Here is a 24603-nt window from a genome sequence, read left to right as displayed (position 1 = left end):
AGCAAGTTAAGAGAACCACCAAGAGTGTAAGATTCATCCGAATGTAATGAATCATCTTTAGGGCAAGTTGAATTAAAAAGTGCAAACAAGTGTCCTGACAGGAAACCAGTTTTGCAATGGAAACAAATTCCCATCATTTTGCACAGTTTTACTAATTTGAAATACAGGTACAATTTATTTATTCATTCATTTATTTTGGAGCTCATCCTGGTATTAAAGTTTATACTCCAGAATTCCTTCTTCTAAATATGAAGAACCAAACACATCTGTACATCAATAACAATTTGTTCCTTGTACCTGACAAGGTATTTATTATATACCAATATGACACAAAAAGTTAAAACACCATTATACAATTCAAATAAATAATCGCAATTCTACATAAACTAAGAGAAACGAAAAACATATCAAAAATAGACACAGACAGGAGGCAAATTAACCCTACAGGGGATGTAGGTTATATCATTCATTTGCTTAAGGAAGCCTACTCGTAATACATGCCTCTGTTAATATATCTTGCAGATGTCATCAGAAAAACAACCTCAAACAATAATTTGTAGGCTCAGCGGTCTACGTATTATATAATGCACAGTTTCCATCATTGGGGCTGTGCTGCCTCATCTGCAGTGTTTAGATGTAGGTTCACCTTCCTCGGGACCAAAAAAGCCAAAATTTCCTGTAGCGACCCCTGAGGAGTAGTAAAAATAAAAACAAGAAATACGTCCAATTAGAAGTAACAGTGATTAGAGTCAGTCATCAAAAAACTCTCAAATAAAAAAATAAGAGAGAGATAGAGTAACCCTGTTACCCATAGGTGTCATGATCACCTCCAGAGTTGCACGGTTGGGATCTGGTATTCAGGGCAGGTAGTGGCATTGGTGTAGATCTGTGGGGGCTAGATGGGTATTAGCATGGCAAACCCGGTGTTCTCACATTCCTCGGTACCAAAGTTACAATGGGCTCCCATAGAGATCCAATGGTTTACCATTCCCCTTAAGATGGCTGCCCTTGGGGTCACTGACTAAGAAGCAATTGAGATCTAGTACTTGGGCAGGGAGGACTATAAAGCCCCGCCCCCGCAAAAACACGCACTTCGCGTTAGTTCCCGCTGACAGCGGTGTAACGCTACCGGCGCTCAGCTCACAGACCTGTAAGACAATAGAGAATGTCATGTTATGAACTTGTTAAGTTAACAGAAGTACCACAGATCTAAGTTTTCTATGTACCTGACAGCAAGTGAAAGTAAAACTACACGCTTACGTACCTGAAGCTCCAACGAGCCTTTCCAAGCATTTCAAAACATTTCCTCACAGAGAAGGCACCAAAGCTTGGTAGCAAAGGCACAAAGTGCTGCGCGCCTTTCCCAACTACACGCGCATACTTACCTCAAGAGAAGACTTCATGTTTTTTCCTCGACGAAGCCCGTGCTCTTCAAGTGAAACTTTTCTCTTCAGCGAACCTGCAAAAGAAAGAGAGGGTTGTTAAATCTCTCACCATAGAACCTTTTTTCCTCTCAAAGACTTCCACACCCCACTGCCTAAAAACAAAAAATTCCTCCAAGAATCCAGCCCTTTCGACTTTTTCCAGCCTGAGATCTTTTTAAGCCTCACCACCAACGGCACCGCTGCATGAAAGCAGGATGGAGAGCTCCCTAGTATCAAAACACAGGTAAGGAGGAGAATGGGGCACATAGAAACATTAAGGGAGTCAGCTGGGTGGGAAAAAGGGTGAGCCATAGTATAGTAACCACATAAAATTGAATCCGGTACCCCTCCTATTTTTCTCTCCTTTGTGACAGAGGAAAATCCTGTTTAACCAGTATTGCCAGATCACCGGGGTCCCAGACCATTTTACGCTCCTGCAGGGACACGGTAAGCATTACAATAGGACTAAAAAAGCTGGAAACCCAGAAGCACTCACCAAGAAACCCAACACTGTACACTTGACAATCTTAAAACCAAAGTGGAAGCCAAAAAGTGTCCTTCACCAGGTAGTTAGCTTGACAAGCCAGCCAGAACTATGCTTACCCCAACACTGGGGGGAAACTGGTTTAAATTACAGTTAAATGAACCAAAACCATCTCTGGAACCTCTCTGAGGATGTTGGTATTCACTCACAGATATTGAACCTGGATGGCATGTGGATAAATAAAGTGTGAACTCGCTATGATGCACCTTATCTATTAGTTGTATGTAGGGGGATTTATTCTGGAACTCAAACCTGACAATGTATTGTGCAGGCATCCATGTCCTCAAGTGGTAAGCCACTGTCATTGCACACTACTATGCAGGCTGATATATCCCTTTAATCTATATATTGAGACATATATAAAATGAGGTTACAGACGGTATGGCATAAGTATAAAAATTAGTATGCAAATGTTCTTTTAGAGCTCTAAACGTACCAGCTGAGCATTCACACATGCACTGCTAAACACTGACATCTGTAATGTTCATCATGCCGTTTCTTCAACAGTATCAGTGTCGTATTATAACAAATCACAGCTCCATTGCGCTCTCTCTCAGAGGCCGATTAGGCATAACGACGTTGCACTTTAGTAACATTAAAGCCCAATGAAAAAAGAACAGGTTTAGAGGGCTTTGTTCTAACTCTCGCATAAAGATGCAACATCGTGCATATTCAAATGCATAAAGACAATGCTTTACCTGTTTATTTAGGCAGAATACCGTCCTCTGTTTGCTCCGCGTCCGGGCATCCGGAAGTGATCTCTTCATCAGGTTCTGTATGGAGTTGTGTGAGGAACTAAGTATAGAGACGGTCGCTTATAACACGAGGAGGTGGCCAACTCCAACTGCCATATTCATCTAGTGAAAACCATATGAAACGCCAGAACTCCAAGTGTACAGGCGACGCTAACAACAACAAAAAATATTGTGCATCAATTGCCATTAGAAAAATGATATCCTGCACCAAACTCTTAGTCTTTTATATGGAACATTCTATGTCCTAAGGTGAGGGATGTTATGAATCAATCCACATAATTAATGGTGCTCACTGCACATAGCAGAGGGCTTAGCGTGATATCTGGGTGTCAGCTGTCTGGAAATGAAACAAGGTGCATGTCTAGCAGCAGTGGAGATGCCTAAAATGCATAACCATCTAGTACAGTAGTGATGGGGCAGGGGAGGTTGGAATATATATCACAAAGTGTGCTTATACATAAAGCACATAGATTATAGTCCGTACTTCAGAGTCGCCTCTGGAGGTGACTAAGTTCGCCATATACCCTTGCTGATAGTTGAGGTATCTAACTGACCAGATATTACAAGTTGAATTAAAATCACCACGGACTTGCACATGACCATTAATGTTATCCCCAGTCCAACCAACAATAAGGTCAATTAAGCTAACAAAAGAAATCTATCCAATGGGCATATACCCGTATGCCAATAAATGTTAACCAGTAAAAAAGGGGTAATTTTTCCCAACACTTTTAAATCATACTCCTCTGCTAATATTCCTTGGAGGATATTTCACTGCTTAACATTAACAAACCCACAATCTGCTATGAACATTGTAACCAAACCCCGTGCCCCCCAAAGGGCACCGCAATGGACCTTTTCAAGAGGGTAAAAAGCAAACAATGTAGCTGTACCACGCCAGGCGCTCTATCAACCATATCTCTTAAAAGTACACAATCTCAAACCTTTGCAAAATGGACCCCAACTGAGGGTTTATAAAGAGATGTGAATGCCTTCTTGTGTTTCATGAGAGAAAGTTCAGAGCAGATAGTACTAAAGCCTATTGGTTCCTACTTCTAAGCTCCTTTGATCGGACAAGGAACCAGCTATCCATGACCAATCTTGATCCTTACTTCCTTTAATCACATCCCCTCTTCCAAAATGGACATTTCTTTGTTTGGTTGCACCATTACCCTCAATGACGTCAACAGCATTACTCCTATCCAAGTCCATCATGTTATGACAATACCTACCATTATTACTGAAACCAGTGGTGAATGGTGAGATAAGACACTACTCTTGAGTCAAAACTAACAAGAACCACATTTGTACGTTCAGGGTCTATACAATCTACCCTTTCAATGTCCCTTGAAGTAATTGCACTCAAATTTAAAATGTCTGAGTACAGCAAGAGAATCCTGGATCTAGTAAGTGAAAGACACCTGTCCTCCTTAAAAACACTTTAAATTAATAATGTATAAGAGGGGTAGAGAAACTGTGAACCCACATGTCCCTAGTTTTCCCACTTGGAATACGATTTGTTCACCCACAATTTATAATCAACACTAGAAGAGTGGAATGGCTTTGAGCTCTTTGCCCCTCTCAGTATACTGAAAGAGGTTGCAGATCTTATTTTAACAGGTTCATCCCTTTTGGCGGACTTGTATAAGGCTAGGTTGTATTAAGTCCCCAAAGTCAGTCTTTTTTGACAAATTCTCCAACTTATACTGTATTGAACCCAATACAATAATTTGCATTTGTACTTCGGAATTTGATGTCCTCGTAGAGTGAGGCAAAGGTAGAAAGCACATAATTGAGAGTTAACAAAGCACTTGGAGATCTTATTCCTTTTCGTGCGGTCAGATGGGGACTTGAGACATAGGAGGTAATGGTGTCACCACTCATGTGTCCCCTTCCATGTCAGTGCAGAAGGAAGGGGTAAAGTTCCCCCTTGCGTTCTCAACCTCATTAAACGTCCTCAACATCTCTGCGTCAGAAACAGAGCGCAGCTGCCCCTGTGTCGGTGCACTCTTTGAAGGCACTAGCCCGCTCTCTAGGCTACTTTTGATATTATCCACCGAGTTAAAATATGCCGTTATTTTGGCCTCTTTTGGTTTATTTCCAGCCGTGATTTCATGATATGCGACTTGAGGGTGAGAATTATTCAGTGTCAATGAACAGTTAATTACCGGCACAACGTTGCAGTCTCTAAAGAGCGAAACGCTGTAGGAGAAATGCCTCCTCACAAGCTAAAACTGAAAGTAGGTGCTGTAATTATCCTACTACGCAATTTTATACCATCACAGGGACTCTGCAATGGAACAAGGTTGACAATTTCACGTCTGCAAAGGCACATCATAGAGGCCCGTGTAATCGGTGGAGTTTAGATACTGTTCTTATACTGCGTACACCTCTCATTCAATCTGATACAAATATTCCTTTCAAATTAAAAAAAAAAACAGTTATTATGCTTTTAGCCTTTTCAATGAACTTTAAGAAATCACAGACCTACGCCCCCTTCCTGGAAGCGATCACTGGTAATTGAGATATTTTAGAAGGGGGACGCTAGTAACCCTATCAATTACCGACCGATATTGACCTTTAAGATCTACTAGAACGGCATATGTTACGCAGGGAACGGCTAGTCATTAATGAATTTTGTTATTATGTTGCCATTGTTTTGCTTGAACCATCAGATACATTATGCAGTTTGTGCTGTGTTATTTTGCAAAGTAGTGACTTAATGGTAATTCATATTATTATAAATACTGCTTGACATGTCTCTTTCTCACACACACGCTTTTAAAGGGTTGCCCGAGTGGATCGGGATGTCAACATGAAAAGGCACTTGATAGAAGATTTGAAATCCCGGCTTAAAGCAAATGAAGAAAGCGCTAAACCTTGCAAGGAAATGTTAGATAATCTTGAAAGAAAGGTATGTTGGGTATCCTACCTTTTTTGTCATTTGTAACAAAATCCCAGCCAATGCCCTTCTAGTTTGCAGTGCCAGGTCCTGTGTATCCTATGCTTTGTGTAGGGAGGTTATTATGAGTATTCAAATTGCCCAAGATGTCGAATAGCGCCCTATGTCCATGTACTACTGTTAAATATAGTTCCTAAAATGGCAATGCTCATGAGTTTTGCATACAGTTTAAAAAAATGTAAACTCTTCATTTTGTAAGGCTTTTTAATCGTAGTTGTGTGTGAGCAAGCATTTAGGGAATCAAAACAGCTTTTATAACACTTTCTAAGTCAGTGTTATCAACGATTGCATAAAATATGCATTTCCTTAAGAGGAAAGAGAGCTACTAGTCTTGCTGAAGCATAGCTCCCGGGCAATGCGTTAAAGCAAGACAGCACAACCCAACACAGGTTCGAACCCTGATCCCTTGCTTAGAAACCAATCTCTGGTATTAAGCGCGCTATAAAAGAATAATTATAATAATAAAATAGTGAGTGTTTGACAGTGTCTAAGCACTGTCACATGAAGGCTACTTTCTATTTGGCCGTTATTCAATGGGCCTCATTATGACCTTGCCAATCCGGAAACAAAGGTACCTCGGATTACAAGTTTCCTGCTGGGGCTGCTGTGCCCGACAGGTCCGACCCTGCCGGGCGCAGCCGTCATGGTAGGCAGACTGATCATGGAAGCACCGGCGCCGTTAGAAACGGCGCCGGTGCTTCCATGAACCCATTCCCATGGAGTCCTATGGGACTCCACAGTAATGGTGAACAAGATTTACCGGCACCTAGCTTGCCGGTCCGATGGGACTTGTAATGTCTCGGTGGCACCATAAAGTTAGGTGCCGGTAAAATGACACGAGTCCGACAGCAACCCACAGGTAGCACCAGCAGGATGACCGCTGGACTCATAATGAGGCCCAATGTCATTATTAAACTCTTCACAAGGAGAGGAGAAGCATTTCACATTTTTAATTTCCAGTCATTTCTTTATTTATATGAAGTTTCTTGAATGTCCTATCTTCATTTTATCTTCATTGTAGCACGTTTTGTAGTATAACAGCACAAACATGTATTGTAAAAAGCAATAACTAATGCACCATGTTTATTTGCCATGCAGTCAATACCAGAGCGAAATATAAATATCCTTCCCGCCTAATGTCTTTTCTAGAAAGCCCACCCTTCTGGTGAACCCTCTATTTCAGATATCCCGAAAAACCCTACCCTTTGATCCCACTAGAACTGTGGAGGCTCATGTTGTGAATCCTCTTTATGGCTCCTATGAAATGTGTATGTGCTAGCTCCCTGTGGGGGAGGAATGTTGTCCCTATGTTGACCCATGGCCTTCCTATCCCAGAGAAGCAATTCTATCCCCTCCCCTCTACATAGATGTTTACAATCACTGACGTTCTGGAACATTCCGACACCAAATCAAGGTTCCATGTTGATCCGTGGTCATTGTTACTCCAAAGATACACCATGACCCCTCAGAGTAACTGCAATCTTTTCAGGGAGATTAAACAAACTACAGGTTTCTTCTCTGTATCTTATATACTATGTAAGCTATGAGAGCAACCGCACACTATCTCCTCTCAAATTTTGTTTTCATGTGCAAAGAAACAAAGTTGCCCTTCTGTCTCCATAGATTAGAAAGCAAATACTTTTTCTTAGAAGCCTTTAAAGGTCTGCCGTCAACTTAAAGCTGCCGCTAGTTGACTAAATGGTACATTGCCCAACTTTTTTCTTCACAATAGCGGAGTTCCTCTTTCGGCATATCGCCATTGATTATAATAATTAGAGCTAGATCTCTCTTCCTATCCTTTATTCACTGACTATTGAGATAATCTTCGACGATTGTTGAAGAAGATCCTTTCGACGAATCCGTTAAGCCCCGGAAGGCCGCACCGGGCTTCTGCCCATGCAAGTATGGAGAGAGGGGGGAGGTCATTGAAAATGTATTTTCCCCTTTTCCTACATTACATTCGCCTGGCTACCATTACATGTTATCATGGATAAGACCCCTTTTAAGTTCTGCCCAAGTTGCAGGAAAAAATTCCTGTGGGTCGACAAGCACCTGGTGTGCAATCTCCGCTACCCACGAGACCACGTCGAGGAGAAGTGTCGAGCCTGTAGACTCTTCAAACTGAAGGTCCGTAAAACGAAATGCTGGGCCCACCACGCCATGCAGGCCAAAGCCCCCATAGACGTGGAAGGGATCTTCAGCGATGGTAGCAACGTCCCCATTTCGGACCGCCAAGGGGCCAAGGCAAGCCCTCCACCCCACCAGACAGGCCTGTGTTGTTTCATTACGCTCTTCACTGGATGACGTTCGGCTCTCAGACGAAACAGACTTTTGTGAGCGAACACTAGTTGATCAGCATTCCATCTGTTCACCAGCTTCCCAGCCTCCTGCTGTGACATCATCACTCCACCACTGAATGAGGTGCCGCGCGGAGCTCTGCAGCTCCTTCCGTTAGACCAGCACCAACTGGCATAACTCCATGAGCCATACGCTAAGAAAGCGCTTTGCTTAATTTAAAAATAAATGTTTATTGCTGCTCGCCTTGCGCTTCAAAAAAGTGCCTCCAAGCTTCAGTCTAATCAGCAACGCCACACCTATAAACCCCTACTATCAATCTCTCAGGCTGATTGATAGGTATTACTACTGTTCTTAGTGCTAAGTGTCCCGACGGCTTCTGGGGCTTTTGCTTGACATCCTAGGCTGGCACTCTGATCCGGCCCTGGCACCTACGTGACACTTCACTCTGTACCATCTGAGAGGGTTGATGTTTCTACCTCTCTGTGTCAGATCTTCCCATCCTACCAGAGTTGATGTTATTTTACTTGTTAGTACAGTTTCTTGGTGATACAGATGTGGTAGCGTATAGGCCTATTTAGAGGCTTGGCAGTGCGCCGGAGTGGAAGTCTGGAGGTCCGTCTGTGGCAGGGATGGATGGAAGGTGTTATGTTTTGTTATTGATGGCGTAGGAATGTAGCTTTGATGGCCCATGAAGGGGGAGGTGTGTACCCTAGTGTGGCAGGCTAGATGCCCATTCGTGGATGAGCCTTGTTTTTGTTACAAGGGGTTTTATATAGTTATGTAGTGTTTGGGTTTTCCTGCCACATTTTGTAGGAAGTTGTAGGAAGCCTGGTTGGGTGCATCTGTCTCTGGTGGAGTTCTAGGGGAGCTATGAAAGTCGTATGAATGGTGACGCTAGTCAGCAGTGTGTCTGTGTCAATATTGTTCATTTGCAATGGAAGGAGATGTGTTGTATCGTGTCTGCTGTGCATGTATGAGCTGTATCTGGCACCCATACTGTATCGTGTACATTTATTATCCCTTGAGTGCCCGGTAGGACAGTCTTTACTTCCCGTTGGGTGCTTCACTGGGGCTCTTCCTTCCCAAGCCCACTTCTTTTTCCCTTCAGTGGTGCGCTGGTATAATACTTCCCCTTATTTCTCCAGTGGGGCTTGCGCTGGGCCTTTCTTAACTTCCCCCTTCTCACTGGGGCTTCTCTCTCCCTTAACTTCCCTTCCTTTTTCCCTAGGTGATGGGTCTTACTTCTTTTTGGGGGGAAGTGGTTCCACTTCTCTTCTGCTGCTCCCCCTTCAGCAGACTGCTTCCTCCTCTTCTTCTTCTTTGCACGCAGGTTCTTTTTACTTTGTTTCCTTGTCGCCAGTGTAATAAGGCTGCCTCTATGACACTCTGCAGCTTGCAGATCTTAATGATAGAAGTGTGGACATACACAGGAACGTATGATCAATGCTATAGCAACGAGAATCCAAGGTAAACCTTATGTATGTGTGCAGGAGGGATTAGAAAGCGAAAGCCGGTGAGACGTTGATAGGCTTCTGCTACATGGACTGCGTTATCTGCTGCATATGCGCTTGGCATTTATGACATTTTGCATGACTGGCTTTGTTGTTCTCGCACGGTTGCCAATCAGAAATTCGGCAACCCCTTCTAATTCTTCCTGTAAACATGCTTACGGTTTACCTTGGATTCATACATGTCGGCTGTTCATTGTTACACAAATGTGTTTTTCTGCAGGCAGCTCCTGCATGTACATTATATTGGACTTCTCTTTGTTTGTGATTTCATATTAAATACATTTCTTGGTTACATTACCTATCCACTCCACGTGCATTGTTTTCTGGGGTAAACATTTATCTCAGTTTTACCTTGTTGGATCCTTAGGACTTGGGTCCCTTAACCGGACACAGGCTGCGGGAGGCATAATATACATTTTGATTACTTATTTAAGACCTAGCACAGGTGATTCTAAATTTCCCAGCCCTCCTCTTTGTAGTACTTGTTCCTGGGTCTTGTTTCTTTGACAATCTTATACTTATAAGGGTTCCCCTTGATAAGATATGGCATTTATAACGCGCCTATACACAAGTGTTTCAAGGAGCGACGAGGGAAGGGAAGGTGGCACAGAGAGAAAACTGAAACAATGATCTTACTAGGCCAGGTGACTTTGAGGTCGCGCAAGTGCGGGGGGGGGAGTGCTGGGGGAAAGGGTGAGGGACAGTGCAGTACTTAGGATAACAGTAAAATAAAGCAATAAATAGTGCGGCCAGCTGGTGGCAAGTGCAGGGGTAAGTGCAGACATCAGGTGTCAAGTGCTGGTAGGGGGCTGTAGCGATACAGAAACAGTCCCTGAGTGCAAGGGTTGCCAGGGGAGCAGTGCAGGTGTGCAGCTGGCGGGGAGGGGACCTGAGGGGCCCGAGATCAGAGGTTGGCCAGGTAACCAGTGCAGTTTCTTTTTCAGCCGGGAGATCAGCAGGGAAGAGGAGGAGAGAAATCAGAAGCGAAGAGGAATGTCTTGAGGTGCTTCCGAAACCGGAGATGGTTCTCCTCAAGTTCAGAGAGGCAGGGAGGCTATGCCAGAGGGAGGCCCCATCAGAAGAAAGAGATCTACCACCAACTAGTTTCTTGGAAAAGCAACTGACCCGGAGGGATTTGGAGGTGGATGAGTTAAGAGCTCGAGAAGGAAGATATTTAGGAAGAGAGAGTTGAAGGTATTGAGGCCCCAGAAGGCCCTTTAGACAATTCAGATGGGTTTGAACTTAATCCTTGCCGCCATTGGGAGCCAGTACAGAGATTTCAGTCCTGGAGAGATATGATCCCTGGGCTTGATGCCAATGACAAGTCTCGCAGTCCTTGAGATGCTCTCTCACATGCTTTCCTTTTACTTTGTCTCTCACATTTTTGATATCCAACCTTTCTGAGATTTGTTATTACTTTATCTGAATTAGGAATCTCCCCTTCCTGGGGTTTTTCTACTGGATACTGTCTCTATTTTAACTACTTTGTGGTCTTAATTCGCAACACTTTTTACACCTTCCTATGGTGTATTCACCCCACTCTTCAACAAATACCTCTTGTGGCTTTTTCCCTCCTTCCCAGGGTATTCGCTTCCACTTTCCCTCAGGTTCACATTCAATCCTATTTGCCACGTTCTTTACCCATTCCTCATATGTCAAGTTATGCTGGTTCACTGTTTAAATATCACCCTCATGGCTTTCACAATTTCCGCTCTTCATAATACATTACCCCGGCAGCCTCCCGCTTCTCCCTGTACCTTTGTGCGTCCCGGGTGTGCTCATGGGGTTCCGCACTCCCTCGGGTAGATTGCTTTGCTTTCTTGCTTCCGGTCTTTTCAGGGTGCTGCGGTCAGCAAACGCTGTTGCGTGGGAGCTTTCAGTGCTCCCGGCTGCTCTGATCTCAGCGTTGTTGGACAGGCACCTCACCAACAACGGTGATATAGCGGTCATGCCACCACATCTGATGTTTCTTCCACCCCGTCCTCCCAACAATTTCTCCAATGTCTGCTTTGCCAGGCCTCCAGTGTCTAAAACTGGCGTTCTCCACTGTTTGTATTGGCTCTGTGGTTTCTCTCTGCTTTTCCAAGGCAAAATTGCATCAGGGAGCTTCCCTTGTGCACCATACTCGGTCTTCCTCTGTGATTCACTCGTCCCACTTTCATATAAATATCATCTTAAACAAATATTCCCTTTTCCTTCAGATGGCGTGTTTGATTCAACATTGTCTGAAGCCAAATAGGAGGAGGACACAATATTCATTATGAAAGGCAGTCCCATATATGCTGATAAAGTGGTTTCCTCTGGGAGCTCCCCGTGGGAATGACAGTGCTTGTCCCCTAAGGGGGAGCACTCCCATGAGGCCCCACTTACCCAGACCCCTAGCGAGGGATTGCGGAGCGGGCTGACCTCCCAAGACTCAAAAGGGGTGGCTCCCCTTTGGGGTGAAGGGACGAATACCCTCAATTCGTCACACATCACTAGTTAAATAAATACCACCCATTGTTAGCTTGGTGAAGAAAAAAGTGAAATTCAAGTAAAACTTGGCATAGCTAGAGGGAGAAGGGAAAATGATTATCCATGAAGAAAGAGGGGTTCTACCTTGCAGAAGGAAGCCATGGGTACCCACTTGGGTAGTAAGAGGAGGAGACTGTGAAGAGAATAAGAATACACCAGACATACAAATTGTTAGGAATGTGCCAGAGGAAGACATTGTGAGGTTGAAGGAAGGAAAGGCAACGAGAGAGACAGACTGTGGGGATGTGTCAGATGTCCACAAGAAACAAACATACTTCCTGCAGGATGGTAAACTTTCCTCTGTACTGCACCCCTTCAAGAAGAAGTAAAGTCACTGCTGAGTGCAGTCCAGTGAAAAGGTTAAGGGGTACGCCATGGCTCTCCCAGTCTCTAAGGAAAGAGGGAGGTCGCAATGGTGCACAACAGAATAAAACTACCGTCCAACCCCTTATCCCCACATTTCCCTTGTCCACCTTAGAGAGGATGTCTTGGCCAGCAAACCTATGTGAGAACTCCTTTCACCTATTGCCTGAGTCCATAGATCAGATACCCACCCTATGTGAAGTCCATTCACCAGGAGCAGTGAAGGGTCCAAAGAATAAAGAGAATGTCTGCAAGGACCTGACTCGGGCGGAATGAGGAAATTGTCTAAGAAAAAAACACCAAATCCAAAAAAGCACAAATCCAGTAAGCAATCTAGGAGCAGAAACCAAGTCCAGGGAAAAAAAACGGAAATCCTAAGGGACCAAGTCAACAAGGCAAAAACACGATCCTGGAATGTAGGTCACAGCAGGGACAGACAAAAGTTGTTACCGGGTAGCAGAACGCAGACAAGCCAAAATCCAATATGCAAAGTCCGGAAAACTGAAGTCAAAAAGTCCAGAAACTGGGAAAAGCAGAAACATATGGAGGAGTGCACCTTGTGAGGACAACCCATGGAGGTACACCGAGCTGCTCTCGTGTGGATGCTTTATTTCCACATTTACGTCTGTAATGGCTTCCCGGGCTTTGGATTGGCCCTGTGTCAGTATGTGTGATGACATCACAGCCGCTCCGAATGCCAGGAAGTGTGGTTCCTCATGAGTTTGCGGTCGCAGATGCACCCTGGGAGGTGCCATCCTCGCAGCACGAGGGGCCTGCCCAGGACATGGGCTTGTCGGGCCATGACAGGAAGACGGGGTAGCACAAGAAACCATAGAGAGCAAGAGAGTTGCAGGAACTTTAGTTTGAAGGAGGGACGGGATTAAAGTGGCTGGACTAAGACTTGTAGTGAGAGCTACCATAGAGTGGAAGAGAATAAGTGGTACAAGAAGACTGAAGAAGACCATCAAGAGGAAGAGAATATTTTGGTAAAAGAAGATGAGAGACATTGGCAGAAGAGTGAGGAAGAAACCAAATGTCAGGAGAGGCGATAAACCATTTCAGTGCAAGAGGTGTAAAGGTGCAGAGAATACCAGAAATAACAAGAAGAATTGAAAAATCCTTAAGGCAATGTGGCTCACAAGAAGAGGAAAAAATTTGGAAGAGACTCTAGATGGTGACATTGATCCAGGGAGTAGGAAAGAGAGATTAAGAAACGCTGGTAGAAGGATGGCATGCCCAGGAGGAATTATCAAGAAATTAAGGGGGCAGTTAGCAGCAGGGCCGCACTTCTTCATCAAGCCCCCACCATGGTCAGCAAGGCCTCCTGACAAGACAAGCGAAAGCCTGAGTGAATTTCATTAAGCCCCCACCAAGGCCTCCTGGCAACCGAAAGCTTGAGTGAATTGCTGGTAAAACACCTAAGGGGCAACCGTCCAGCAGACCACCAAAATATGACTCTGCCCGAGAGCCTTGAGACAAAATGGATGCTGGAGATGAAAACCACCTTCCTTGCTGTTACATAATGAGGAGATTTGATGGCCTCCTTGAAAGACCTTTTTTGTTTGAACACGGGAAGATTCTGTATTACACTTTGGGATTTTGTTGTTATAAATTTTGGGGCTTTTGTGGTGGACTCCTTGAAAACTGAATATGGTTCAAGGAAACCTTTTGACACAAAAGGGGAAATTCCAATTCTTTTGATTTCTTGATTTAGAAACACTTGGCACTTTCCTTATGTTAGAGATGCTCACCTAGGGAACATTATCAAGCACTTTGATTTGGCCATGATTATTATATGGAGACTCTTAGTTATATTTGAAATTCATCCTGACTCTTTATGTAGATCTGTAAATGAACTTTTTAAAAAGTATCTTCTTTGTCTAGCGGTACTTGATGAGAACACAAATGATGAGTTCAGGAGAACGTACGACAGCAATGCCACAATATTTATTTTATGTCAAATGGGAACCTGTTGTTTCAGAAATAACATAACCAAGGTTTGGATTTCCTTTAGGTGAAAACTTTGACCGAAGAGGGTTTTACCAAGAAAACATCAATGGACTCACTGAAGCAGCGGCTTAATGTGGCTATGAAAGAGAAATCACAGTATGAACAGCTGTATCACAAAGTAAAAGATCATTTGGAAAGAAAGGTAAACAAACCTGTAAAGGATACTAATTTGCTATCTTTGCATTTCTTTTATGGGGTGCTGGGATATTCACTTGTTCATTTTAACTAGATTTTTGAATGCCCATAATGCCGTTTACACCGATGTACTATTGGCAATGGTATTAGAAATTAGCATTCAAAGATTCCCCTCAATGTAACTCCAATTGCATGTGTGAAGTCAAAATAAGTCAAAATAATGTTGAACGTAATGGACAGTGCAGGCTCCATGTAAGCTAACGATAATTTCAAAGGTGTCGGGATGGCTTGATAGTAGGTCCCTTTTATTGAATACTAGCCAAAGTCCTTCTATGACTACATTGATGTTTTGCCGATTTTAGGCAACCATCTCTTGTGAGAAGGTGCTAAAATCCAGGGAAAGGGGTGGAGTGTCCAAATGTCATGTAACCAGTAATGTTTGGCAGGTCCTCACTGGTAACTATGCAACATTTGGAGAAGATTGGTGAAATAGTGTTGGATTGACGTACACAAAGCGTTCAATTTGTTAGATTGGGGATTTGTCCAAGAAACCCTGGCCCACTTTGGGTTTGGCCCAAAGTTCACAAAATGGTCCCTAGCCAATTACCACACCCCACCACGTACCTAGAATAAAAGGCATTAGATCCCCCAACATCTCCATCACCAGAGGCACACGTCAGGGTTGCCCCCTGTCGCCCCGAATCGTTGCACTCTCAATGGAACCATTCGCCAGCAGAATCTAAAGCAACCCACTAATACACAGGGTACAGGTTAAGGGCTCTACCTACAAAACAGCCATGTACGCAGATGATGTCCTTCTTACCATGACTCAGCCTGACAAATCCATGAAAGCTTTATGGCTAGAGGTCGAGGCATTTGGGAACGAATCAGGATTCAAAGTCAATTATGCAAAATCGACAGCACTAGGCATCAGTATACCATGGAGGCTCAGAGAGGCCCTGGCGTCCAAACACCCGATCCCATGGGCTAAATCCCACTTCAGCTACTTGGGAGTCCAGATCCCAAATAAAATTGAGAACACATTCCGCATAAACTTTCCCCCATTGTTTAAAGAATTGCACAATGACCTTGAACTTTGGCATGCACAGGAAGTGTCCTGAATGGGGAGAATCACAGCCTTGAAGATGAACCTGGTTCCTATACTACTTTATCACTGCCTGGCTCTCCCCATAACCATGCCCAAAAAGGATCTGCTGAAGCTACAAACTAAAATCTTGAAATACGTCTGGGGGTCGGGGGAACGCGAATAGCTACGCAGATAATGCTCTGGGGTACAGGCACTGGCGGCATGGGAGTCCCGGACATCGCCTGATATTGCCTTGCAGCACTGCTTTTGCAGGCTTTCGTATGGCAATTAACGTCGAACCAACCTTTCTGGAAGAAAATTGAGGAGGACTGGAGCCAGTACACGCCAGCCGAACTCCCGCATATCACAAGGCCCCAGGATCCTCCCAACCCTGCCCCACTAACAGCCACCAGAAACACCGTAGACAGCTGGATAAAGACGGCCCGTCATTGGGGCTGCAAAAGCACTGTGGTCCCCTTGTCCCCAATCTGGGATAACCCCAATTTCTCCGCGGGCATGCTCCCGAACGGTTTTGGCAAGTGGAGAGACGGTGGCTTGAAACAGATAGCAGACTTCTTTGCCAACCGTGCTCCGCTCACGTTTGAAGCATGCAAGACAAAATTCCAAGTGCCAGAAACTGAATGATTTCGCTATACGCAGCTATCCCATGGCAACATAAAAACACAAACACATGGGGCAGAGACTTAACAGCACTAGAAACCTCATTAAAAGCAAACGCCCCGAAAGGTAAGATCTCAACCTTATACAAACTTGTAGATAGAGCAGACCCCAGTAAAAAGGAAAACTATATGCAGAAATGGGAAAAGGACATGACAAAAGAACTGAACCCGGAGGAATGGGGTCGAATTTGGATGCGGATGCACAACCGCTCAAAATGCCTTACAAACAAGGAAGGGGCCATCAAAGTGTTCTACACATGTACCTGACACCAGAAATCCTAAACAAAAGCAGCCCAACAATCCCACCACACTGCTGGAGTGGCTGTGCAGACACAGGCACTTTGTTTCACCTCCTCTGGACATGCCCGAAAGCAACACCCTTCTGGAAAAGTGTCCTAGAACAAATCCGACTAATCACAGGACTGCGATACCATGGGACCCGGTGTTTGTCCTACTGGGGGGCTCAGGCAAGGGCAATTTCCAATGACTGGCCGCTCGGCGGATTTATGCTCTCACCTGCTCACAGCGTCAAAAATATCCATGGACCAGGCTGTGGAAACACCCCGAAGGCCCGGCTATCCCTATCTGGTGGTCCAAATGCTGGGACACAGCAGTCGCAGAGAAAATCAATGCCTTCGCAATGGGAACAGGAGCAAATTCTACAGCACCTGGGGGCCTTTCCTCGATTACACGGAACAATTTCGAGGGGTCACCCAGCAACCCCCCTCCCTTTGCTGGCTGGCGAAATATGACTAAAAGCCATTCATAGAGCCAGGGCTGCTGAGAACTTCCAGTGGAGCCAGGGACAAAGAATCGGAAAAGGGATTTGGGCAAACACACCTTTAATAGCCCTGGCCCCACAAGCAACACAGCAAGATTTACAGACTTCTCCAGCATGGGGTCTGGCATGGATTCACATGCTCATGAATATTCCCGTCGTCAGGCTGGGAATCCTCGGTAAAGAAAAGTTTTGTTTCTGATCTGTCTTTCTTAGTAGTAACCAATCACTGATCTCTGGGTCATACTGCCCCCAGCCAATGACTGCCCTCTCCCTAAGCCCCTCCCCTGGCAGCCATCCTCGGATTTTTACCGCACGTTCAAGTGTTGGGAGTCCTCGTGCTTTAGCTCTCGAGCTTTTACTGCGTTTTCGCGCTTTTTCAGGAGATTCTCTAATTTTTTTCGTTTTAATCGAGCCTCAAGCTCCACCGTTTCCACTTCCGAAAACGGGGACCCGTTTCGGAATTCTTCTACGCCCCTCAAGGGTGAAGTTTTCGTCGAGTTACGCTTCTCGGAGGTTCCAGAAGATGTGAGGCCTACCTCAATGGACATGGCGCAGGACAAGGGAAGCTCGACTCCCGGATACAAGCTGTTCAGGAGCTGCCCGGGATTCGGATTGCAAAATGTTTTCAAGGAGGACGAGTATTTGAGATGTCTCTACTGCCTTCATGAGGACTGTGCGTTCTGCAAGAACCTGTCGGAACGGACCAAGCAAGATTGTCGTTCCCGCCTCGCTGCCTGGCTGGAGAAGGGCACAGCAGGTGAGAAGGCGAAGAAAAAGTCTGAGCGGTCTTCTAAGTCCTGTGAGGGCGCCCCGAGCAAGCACCGCGAGGCCGCGGGCACCGGGAGCGCCGAAAGGTCGGGCTCTTCGGCTGCCAAGCAGGGCGCGACTTCCCCGGCACGATCAACCACGAGCCAGTGCTCTGGTTCGGGGAAGAGGAAGTCCGAGAACCCGGGTAAGCTTCTGGAGAGGCCCCGGTCAATCTCGAAGGGAGCCAAGGGGGAGCGAGGTGATGACCCTCCCCCCAAAGCGAAGGCCCAGGACGCACCTAAGGTGGTGAGGGCCTTGATCCACCCGGCAAAGGCCTCTATCGAGGTTGTTGCAGCGGTTCTGGCGAAGCCGGCAGAGACTACGCCAGTGGAGGCGGCCAGAGTTTCCCTGCCACCGCAGAGGGAATTCTCTTTCCAGCCCATCGTTAAGACCCCGGTGGAAAAAGAGGGGGGGTGGTGGCCATTACGGACTCGGATTCAGCCTCTGCGGAGGATCTGGTGGAAACCGTGAAAGGCCTCAACGAGAGGTTCAAGAAGGTTCGATCCCAGGGGAAGGTTCCTGCTGATGTGATCGAAGATAGCGACGATGGCGACGACGAGGGCTCAGTGGAGCAGCCATCCCGCCTGTCACAGCCATTGCCCGAGCCCCAGGAAAGCTCGGCGGCCATTTAGTTGGCGATCCAATCCTTATGTACTGAGATGAGGACGAGGTTACCACGGACTCCGACGGAGGATCCAGAACCAGGACCGTCGGGAAGCCCTCCGAACAAGCGGAGGAGAGTCCACCCTGCACCGCCCTTCGTGCCAACGAGGCCTGTGGACCCCTCATCCCCCTCGCCGGACCCTCGGGATGATACAGCGACGGATACAGCGACGGGGATGGACGACGACGGTGGCGATGATACAACAGACATTCCTTCATCACCCCCCTCCCCCCTCGGGCCTCTCCGCCCGACGAAATTGGCTCTTTCCACGCCATGATAGCCAGGGCTTCCGAGTTCTTCCAGCTCCGCCCTGAGGAACAGAAAAAGGAAGGCTTTCTTTACCAACGACGGGAGACCAAGAGAAAGATGGTCCTCGCGGTACTGTTGCTCGATGACATCTGGGACGAGGGGCTGGCTATCCTGAAGAACCCTTCCACGACACCTGCCAAAAGGTACAGGTACGAGAAGAAGTACCGGGTCCCCGATGCCGCCCCCTTGTGCCTCAGGGCCCGGACTGGGTCGTCTTGGCAGCGGCCAAGAAGAAAGCGGCGGGTGCGGCGGCTTCAACTTCCACTTCCACGCCGGACAGCAAGGGCAAGAAGTTGGACTCAATGAGACGACAAGTCATCTCATCGGCGGCTACCACAATTAAGGCGGCCAATGCCTTAGCGGTTGTGGCCCGTTACGACAGGGAGCTTTGGTTCACGATGGCTCCCCTGCTAGTCTTCCTACCAGACGACAAGAGGGCGGAGGCCCTACAGATTCTGCAGGAAGGTGAGGTGGCGTCGGAACACGCCATAACTGTGGCAACGGACATTGCCGATACCGGATTTTGCCAGCTGGGCAAAGGGGTTTCCCTTCGACGACGAGGATGGCTCAAGGTGTCGGACTTTTGCCAGGACGTCCAGACCATAGTGTTGGACATGCCGTTCGATGGCAACAACCTATTTGGGAAGGCGGTGGATGAGTCCCTCCAGGCCATCAAGCCCGACACAGAGACAACCCGAGTCCTTCAGCAACAGCGGCCCTTTCGGAGCTCTGGAGGCAGACAGGGAGCCTCCAAGGGATCCATCAGTGGTTCTTCTATGTACCGCCAGGTGGCCCGCTCCTCGTCCCAGGAGGCCTACAGAGGCCACGGCAAGCAAGGAGGGTCTCGCCGTCGTCGTCAAGAAGGCCAAGGCGGCAAAGCCTCTTCCAAGCAGGACTGAACCGGCCGTAGCGTCGGGCCCCCACTGAAGCACCCCGGTGGGATATCGGCTGACAAAGTTCGTCAGCGTTTGGGAGTCCATCTCCACCGACCTTTGGGTGCTGGACACCCTGGCCCATGGACACTCGCTAGAATGTCAAAAGAAGTGTCCTCGCATTCCTCCCGTGGCCAGGAAGGAGAATCACGTCCCTCAACTGCTGTTGGAGGTAAGGGCGATCTACAAGAAAGGTGCCATCAAGCTCGTCCCCAAGAGGCTCTGGGGCTCAGGAGTATACCTACAGTATTTCCTCGTCAGAAAGAAGACAGGCGGTTGGCGCCCCATCCTGGACCTGCGTCGGTTAAACAAGTACATCAAGGCACAGAAATTCAGGATGGTCACACTCCAACACGTGCTGGGACAGCTGGAGGAGGGCGACTTCCTATCGTCGTTGGACCTGGAGGATGCTTACTTCCACATCCCCATTCTAAAAGGACACAGAAAGTTCCTCAGATTCGTAGTCCAGGGGCGTCACTACTAATTCAGATCCCTGCCGTTCGGATTAAAGTCGGCACCCAGGGTGTTCACCAAGTGCCTCGCACCAGTGGCAGCGCGGCTGCGCCTGCAGGGGATCCACGTCTACCCCTACCTGGACGACTGGCTAATCCGTGCAAGGTCAAGAGAACTCGCTGTTGAACACACAGCGAGGACCGTACGCCTGCTCACGGAACTGGGATTCGCCATCAACTACCCCAAATCCCACCTGGTTCCATTGCAGGTGGCACTCTTTCTGGGAGCGGAGCTCGATACAGTGGAGCGATTGCCATCTCCGTCGGAAGAAAGGATGAAGGCCATTTTGGGCAAGGTGCAGCGCCTGTTAGCCACGGATGTGGCCTTGGGTGAGGTCCATCAAGTCCCTCCTCGGGATGATATCCTCATGCATCTACTTTGTGCCCCTTTGCAGACTTTGGATGCGTCCGCTACGAGAGTTCCTCGACGCCCGCTGGATTCAAGCGGCGGGCAGCTTCGAAGACAGGATCCTGCTCGACGAGGAGTTCCGTCGGGCGATTCTATGGTGGGGTACCCGTGCGCACCTCATGGCAGGCACAGAGTTTCAGACCCCGGCGTATCAGGTGACGACGGACGCCTCCCTGGAGGGATGGGGGGCCCACACCGGAGATCTCCATGCAAGAGGCCTCTGGCTCCCGGAGGAGAGGTCTCTCCACATCAACATCCTGGAGCTACGAGCCGTGTTCTGGGCGCTCAAATCGTTCCTTCCGTCCCTCAAGGACAAAGTGGTGAGGATCTTCACCGACAAAACCACCACGATGTTCTACATCTGGAAGCAGGGAGGCACCAGATCCCCAGCCCTATCCAAGGAGGCCCAGGATCTGTGGCACTGGGCCGTCGCCCAGGGGATGTTTCTGGTTCCCTTCCACCTGGCACCAGCTCAAGTGGTCCAGGTGCAGGATGATCCTCGTCGCACCGGCGTGGCCGAGACAGATCTGGTTCCCGGACCTTCTGGACTTGTCAGCGTCCCCACCTATCAAGCTGGTGACGGACGCGGATCTTCTCTCGAGAGAAGGAGGCGCCATTCTTCATCACGACCCGGAGTCGCTGAACTTGCAGGCTTGACTCCTGCAGCACTAGAGCTTGGAGGATACGATATCCCGGCTGACTGCAGAGAGGTTCTTGCAAAAGCCGGGGCGTCCTCAACTCTCAAGTGCTATGGACATAAGTGGAAGAGGTTCTCTGTCTGGTGCCGTGCACAGAAGATGAACCCTCTGCGGGTTACGGCCCCTCAAGTATTGCCATACCTACTGTCGCTGGCAAAAGCTGGACTGGCTCACGCCTCGATCAAGATACATCTGGCTGCCATCTCCCGATACACCAGAACTACAGGACGGGCGTCCTTGTGGTCTCATCGCCTGGTGAATGAATTTATGAAGGGACTATTCCGATTGTTCCCGCCGGTGAAGGCCTCTGCCCCGGTGTGGGAGCTCAACGTGGTGCTGACCAGGCTCATAGGGGCCCCATTCGAGCCTATCCATTCGGCGCCGTTGAAGTTCCTGTCGTGGAAGACAGCATTTCTCGTGGCCATCACCTCCGCACGACGAGTGAGAGAGATCCAGGCCCTATCTTGCAAGCCTCCATACTTGACTTTTCACGACACAAGGGTGGTGCTGAGGATGCACCCCTCCTTTATGCCCAAGGTGCCGTCGGACTTCCACCTTAACGAGCCCTTGGTGTTGCCAGTTTTCTTCCCGTCGCCTTTGTCGCAGGCCGAGAGGACTATGCACTCGCTGGACGTATCTAGAGCGCTGAAGTTCTACGTGGACCGCACAAAGAGTTTTTCGGAAGACATCACAGCTGTTTGTGAACTTTGGACCTGTGAATCAAGGGAAGGCTCTCTCGAAGGCTTCCATTTCCAGATGGCTTTCCAGCTGCATCATGCACTGTCACTGGTTGGCAAACCGACCACTGCCCGGCCGTCCGAGAACCCATTCGACCAGAGCGATCGCTGCTATCACGGCGTTCCTGTCTGGTGTGCCCCTGCTGGACATCTGCAGGGCTGCTACGTGGAGGTTGACGCACACCTTCACAAGATTCTACTGCGTCTATCGGGACTCCAGGGAGTAGTCCAGGGTCGGCCAAGCAGTGCTGCGCAACCAGGCTGGGAATCCTCAGTAAAGAAAAAATCAGTATCAGTTTCGTTTCTGATCTGTCTTTCTTAGTAGTAACCAATCACTGATCTCTGGGTCATACTGCCCACAGCCAATGACTGCCCTCTCCCTAAGACCCACCTCTGGCAGCCATCCTCAGATTTTTACCGCACGCTCAAGTGTTGGGAGTCCTCGTGTTTAGTTCTCGGGTTTTTTTACTGCGTTTTCACACTTTTTTTTCAGGAGTCTTTCTCATTTTTTCGGTTTAATCGAGCCTCAAGCTGCACCGTTTCTACTTCCGATAACGGATACCCGTTTTGGAATTCTACTACGCCCCTCAAGGGTGAAGTTTTCATTGAGTTTACACTTCTTGGAGGATTCCGGAAGATCTGCGGCCTACCTCTACAGACATGGCCCGGGACAAGGGAAGCTCGACGCCCGGATCCAAGCTGTTCAGGAACTGCCCTGGATGCGGATTATATAACGTTTTCAAGGAGGACAAGCATTCGCGATGTCTCTATTGCCTTTATGAGGAAAAGACGCACGTGGAGAAAGACTGTACGTTCTGCAAGAATCTTTCGGAACGGACCAAACCAGATCGTAGTTCCCGCCTCGCCACCTGGCTGGAAAAGGCGAAGAAGAAGTCTGAGCGGGCTTCTAAGTCCTGTGAGGGTGCCCCAGCGATGGGGGCCCAACAGAAGGCCAAGCACTGCAAGTCCGCGGGCACCGGGAGCGCCAAAAGGTCCGGCTCTTCGGTTGCCAAGCAGGGCGCTACTTCCCCGGCACGTTCGGCCACGAGCCAGCGCTCTGGTTCGGGGAAGAAGTCGTCCGAGAACCCGGGTAGGCCGCTGGAGCGGAACCGGTCGATCTCGAAGGGGGAGCGAGGCGCTGACCCTCCCCACAAGACGAAGGCCCAGGACGCACCTAAGGTGGTGAGGGCTTTGGTCCACCCGGCTAAGGCCTCTACCGAAGTGGTTGCTACGAGCCTGGTGGAGCCGGCTGAGACTACGCCAGTGGAAACGGCCTCTGGGCCCAGAGTATCCCTGCCACCGCAGAGGGAATCCTCTTTCCAGCCCATCGCTAAGACCCCCGTGAAGCCCCCGGTGGCCATTACAGACTCGGAATCAGCCTCTGAGGAGGAACTGGTGGAAACCGAGAAGGGCCTCGACGAAAGGTCCATAGGCCCCAAAGAGAGGTTCATAACCCTCAATGAGAGGTTCGAGAAGGTTCGATCCCAGGGGACGGTTCCCGCTGACGTGATCGAAGATAGCGACGATGACGACGAACAGGGCACAGTGGAGCAGCCATCCCGTCCGTCGCAGCCATTGCCCGTGCCCCAGGATAGCTCGGCAGAAATCCAATCCTTATGTACCTAGATAAGGACGAGATTACCGCGCACCCCGACGGAGGAGCCAGAACCAGGCCCGTCGGCAAGCCCTCCGAACAAGCGGAGGAGAGTCCATCCCGCTCCGCCCTTGGTACCTGCCTGCAAGACCGGTGGACCCCTCATCCCCCTCGCCGGACCCTAGAGAGGATACGGCGACGGATACAGCAACGGGGACAGACGATGACGGCAGCAACGCCACGACAGACATCCCGTCGTCACCCCCCCCCCCGCGGGCGTCTCCGGCCGACGAGGTTGGCTCTTTCCACGCCATGATAACCAGGGCATCCGAGCTCTTCCAACTCTACCCGGAAGAAGAGAAAAAGGAGGGGTTTCTGTACCAACGACGAGAGGCCAAGAGGAAGACGGTCCTTGCGGTGCCTTTACTCGACGACATCTGGGACGAGGGGCTTGCTGTCCTCAAGAACTCTTCCACGACACCCGCCAAAAGGGACAGGTACGAGAAGAAGTACTGAGTCCCCGATGCCGCCCCCTTGTGCCTCAGGGCCCAGCCCACGCCGGACTCGGTCATCTCGGCAATGGCTAAGAAGAAGGCTGCGGGCGCAGTGGCTTCAACTTCCACGTACCCGCTGGACAGCGAGGGCAAGAAGTTGGACTCCATGGGACGACGAGTCATCTCGTCGGCGGCGACGACGATTAAGGCGGCCAATGCCTTAGCGATCGTAGCCCGCTACGACAGGGAGCTCTGGTTCAAGATAGCTCCCCTGCTAGACTTCCTGCCTGATGACAAAAGGGCAGAGGCACTAGAGATTCTGCTACAAGGCGAGGTGGCGTTGGATCACGCCATAACGGTGGCAACGGACATTGCCGATACCG

General features: G+C 48.5%; 1 protein-coding gene across 2 annotated transcripts in view; it reads left to right on the top strand.

Moving 5' to 3' along the window:
• CNTLN (centlein) overlaps positions 1-24603 on the top strand; it is a 2346865-nt gene that overhangs the window by 1960664 nt on the left and 361598 nt on the right. For both annotated transcript variants that reach the window (XM_069625978.1, XM_069625977.1), the window contains exons 22-23: positions 5511-5637; positions 14386-14523. In XM_069625978.1, coding sequence (XP_069482079.1) covers positions 5511-5637; positions 14386-14523 — 265 coding nt within the window. The remainder of the gene's footprint in view (positions 1-5510; positions 5638-14385; positions 14524-24603) is intronic.

Source organism: Ambystoma mexicanum, chromosome 6p (assembly GCF_040938575.1).
Source record: "Ambystoma mexicanum isolate Mex_15411 chromosome 6p, UKY_AmexF1_1, whole genome shotgun sequence".
NCBI classification, from domain to species: domain Eukaryota; kingdom Metazoa; phylum Chordata; class Amphibia; order Caudata; family Ambystomatidae; genus Ambystoma; species Ambystoma mexicanum.
The sequence above is the reverse complement of the archived record's forward strand: the minus strand, read 5'-3'. Positions and strand labels throughout refer to the sequence as shown.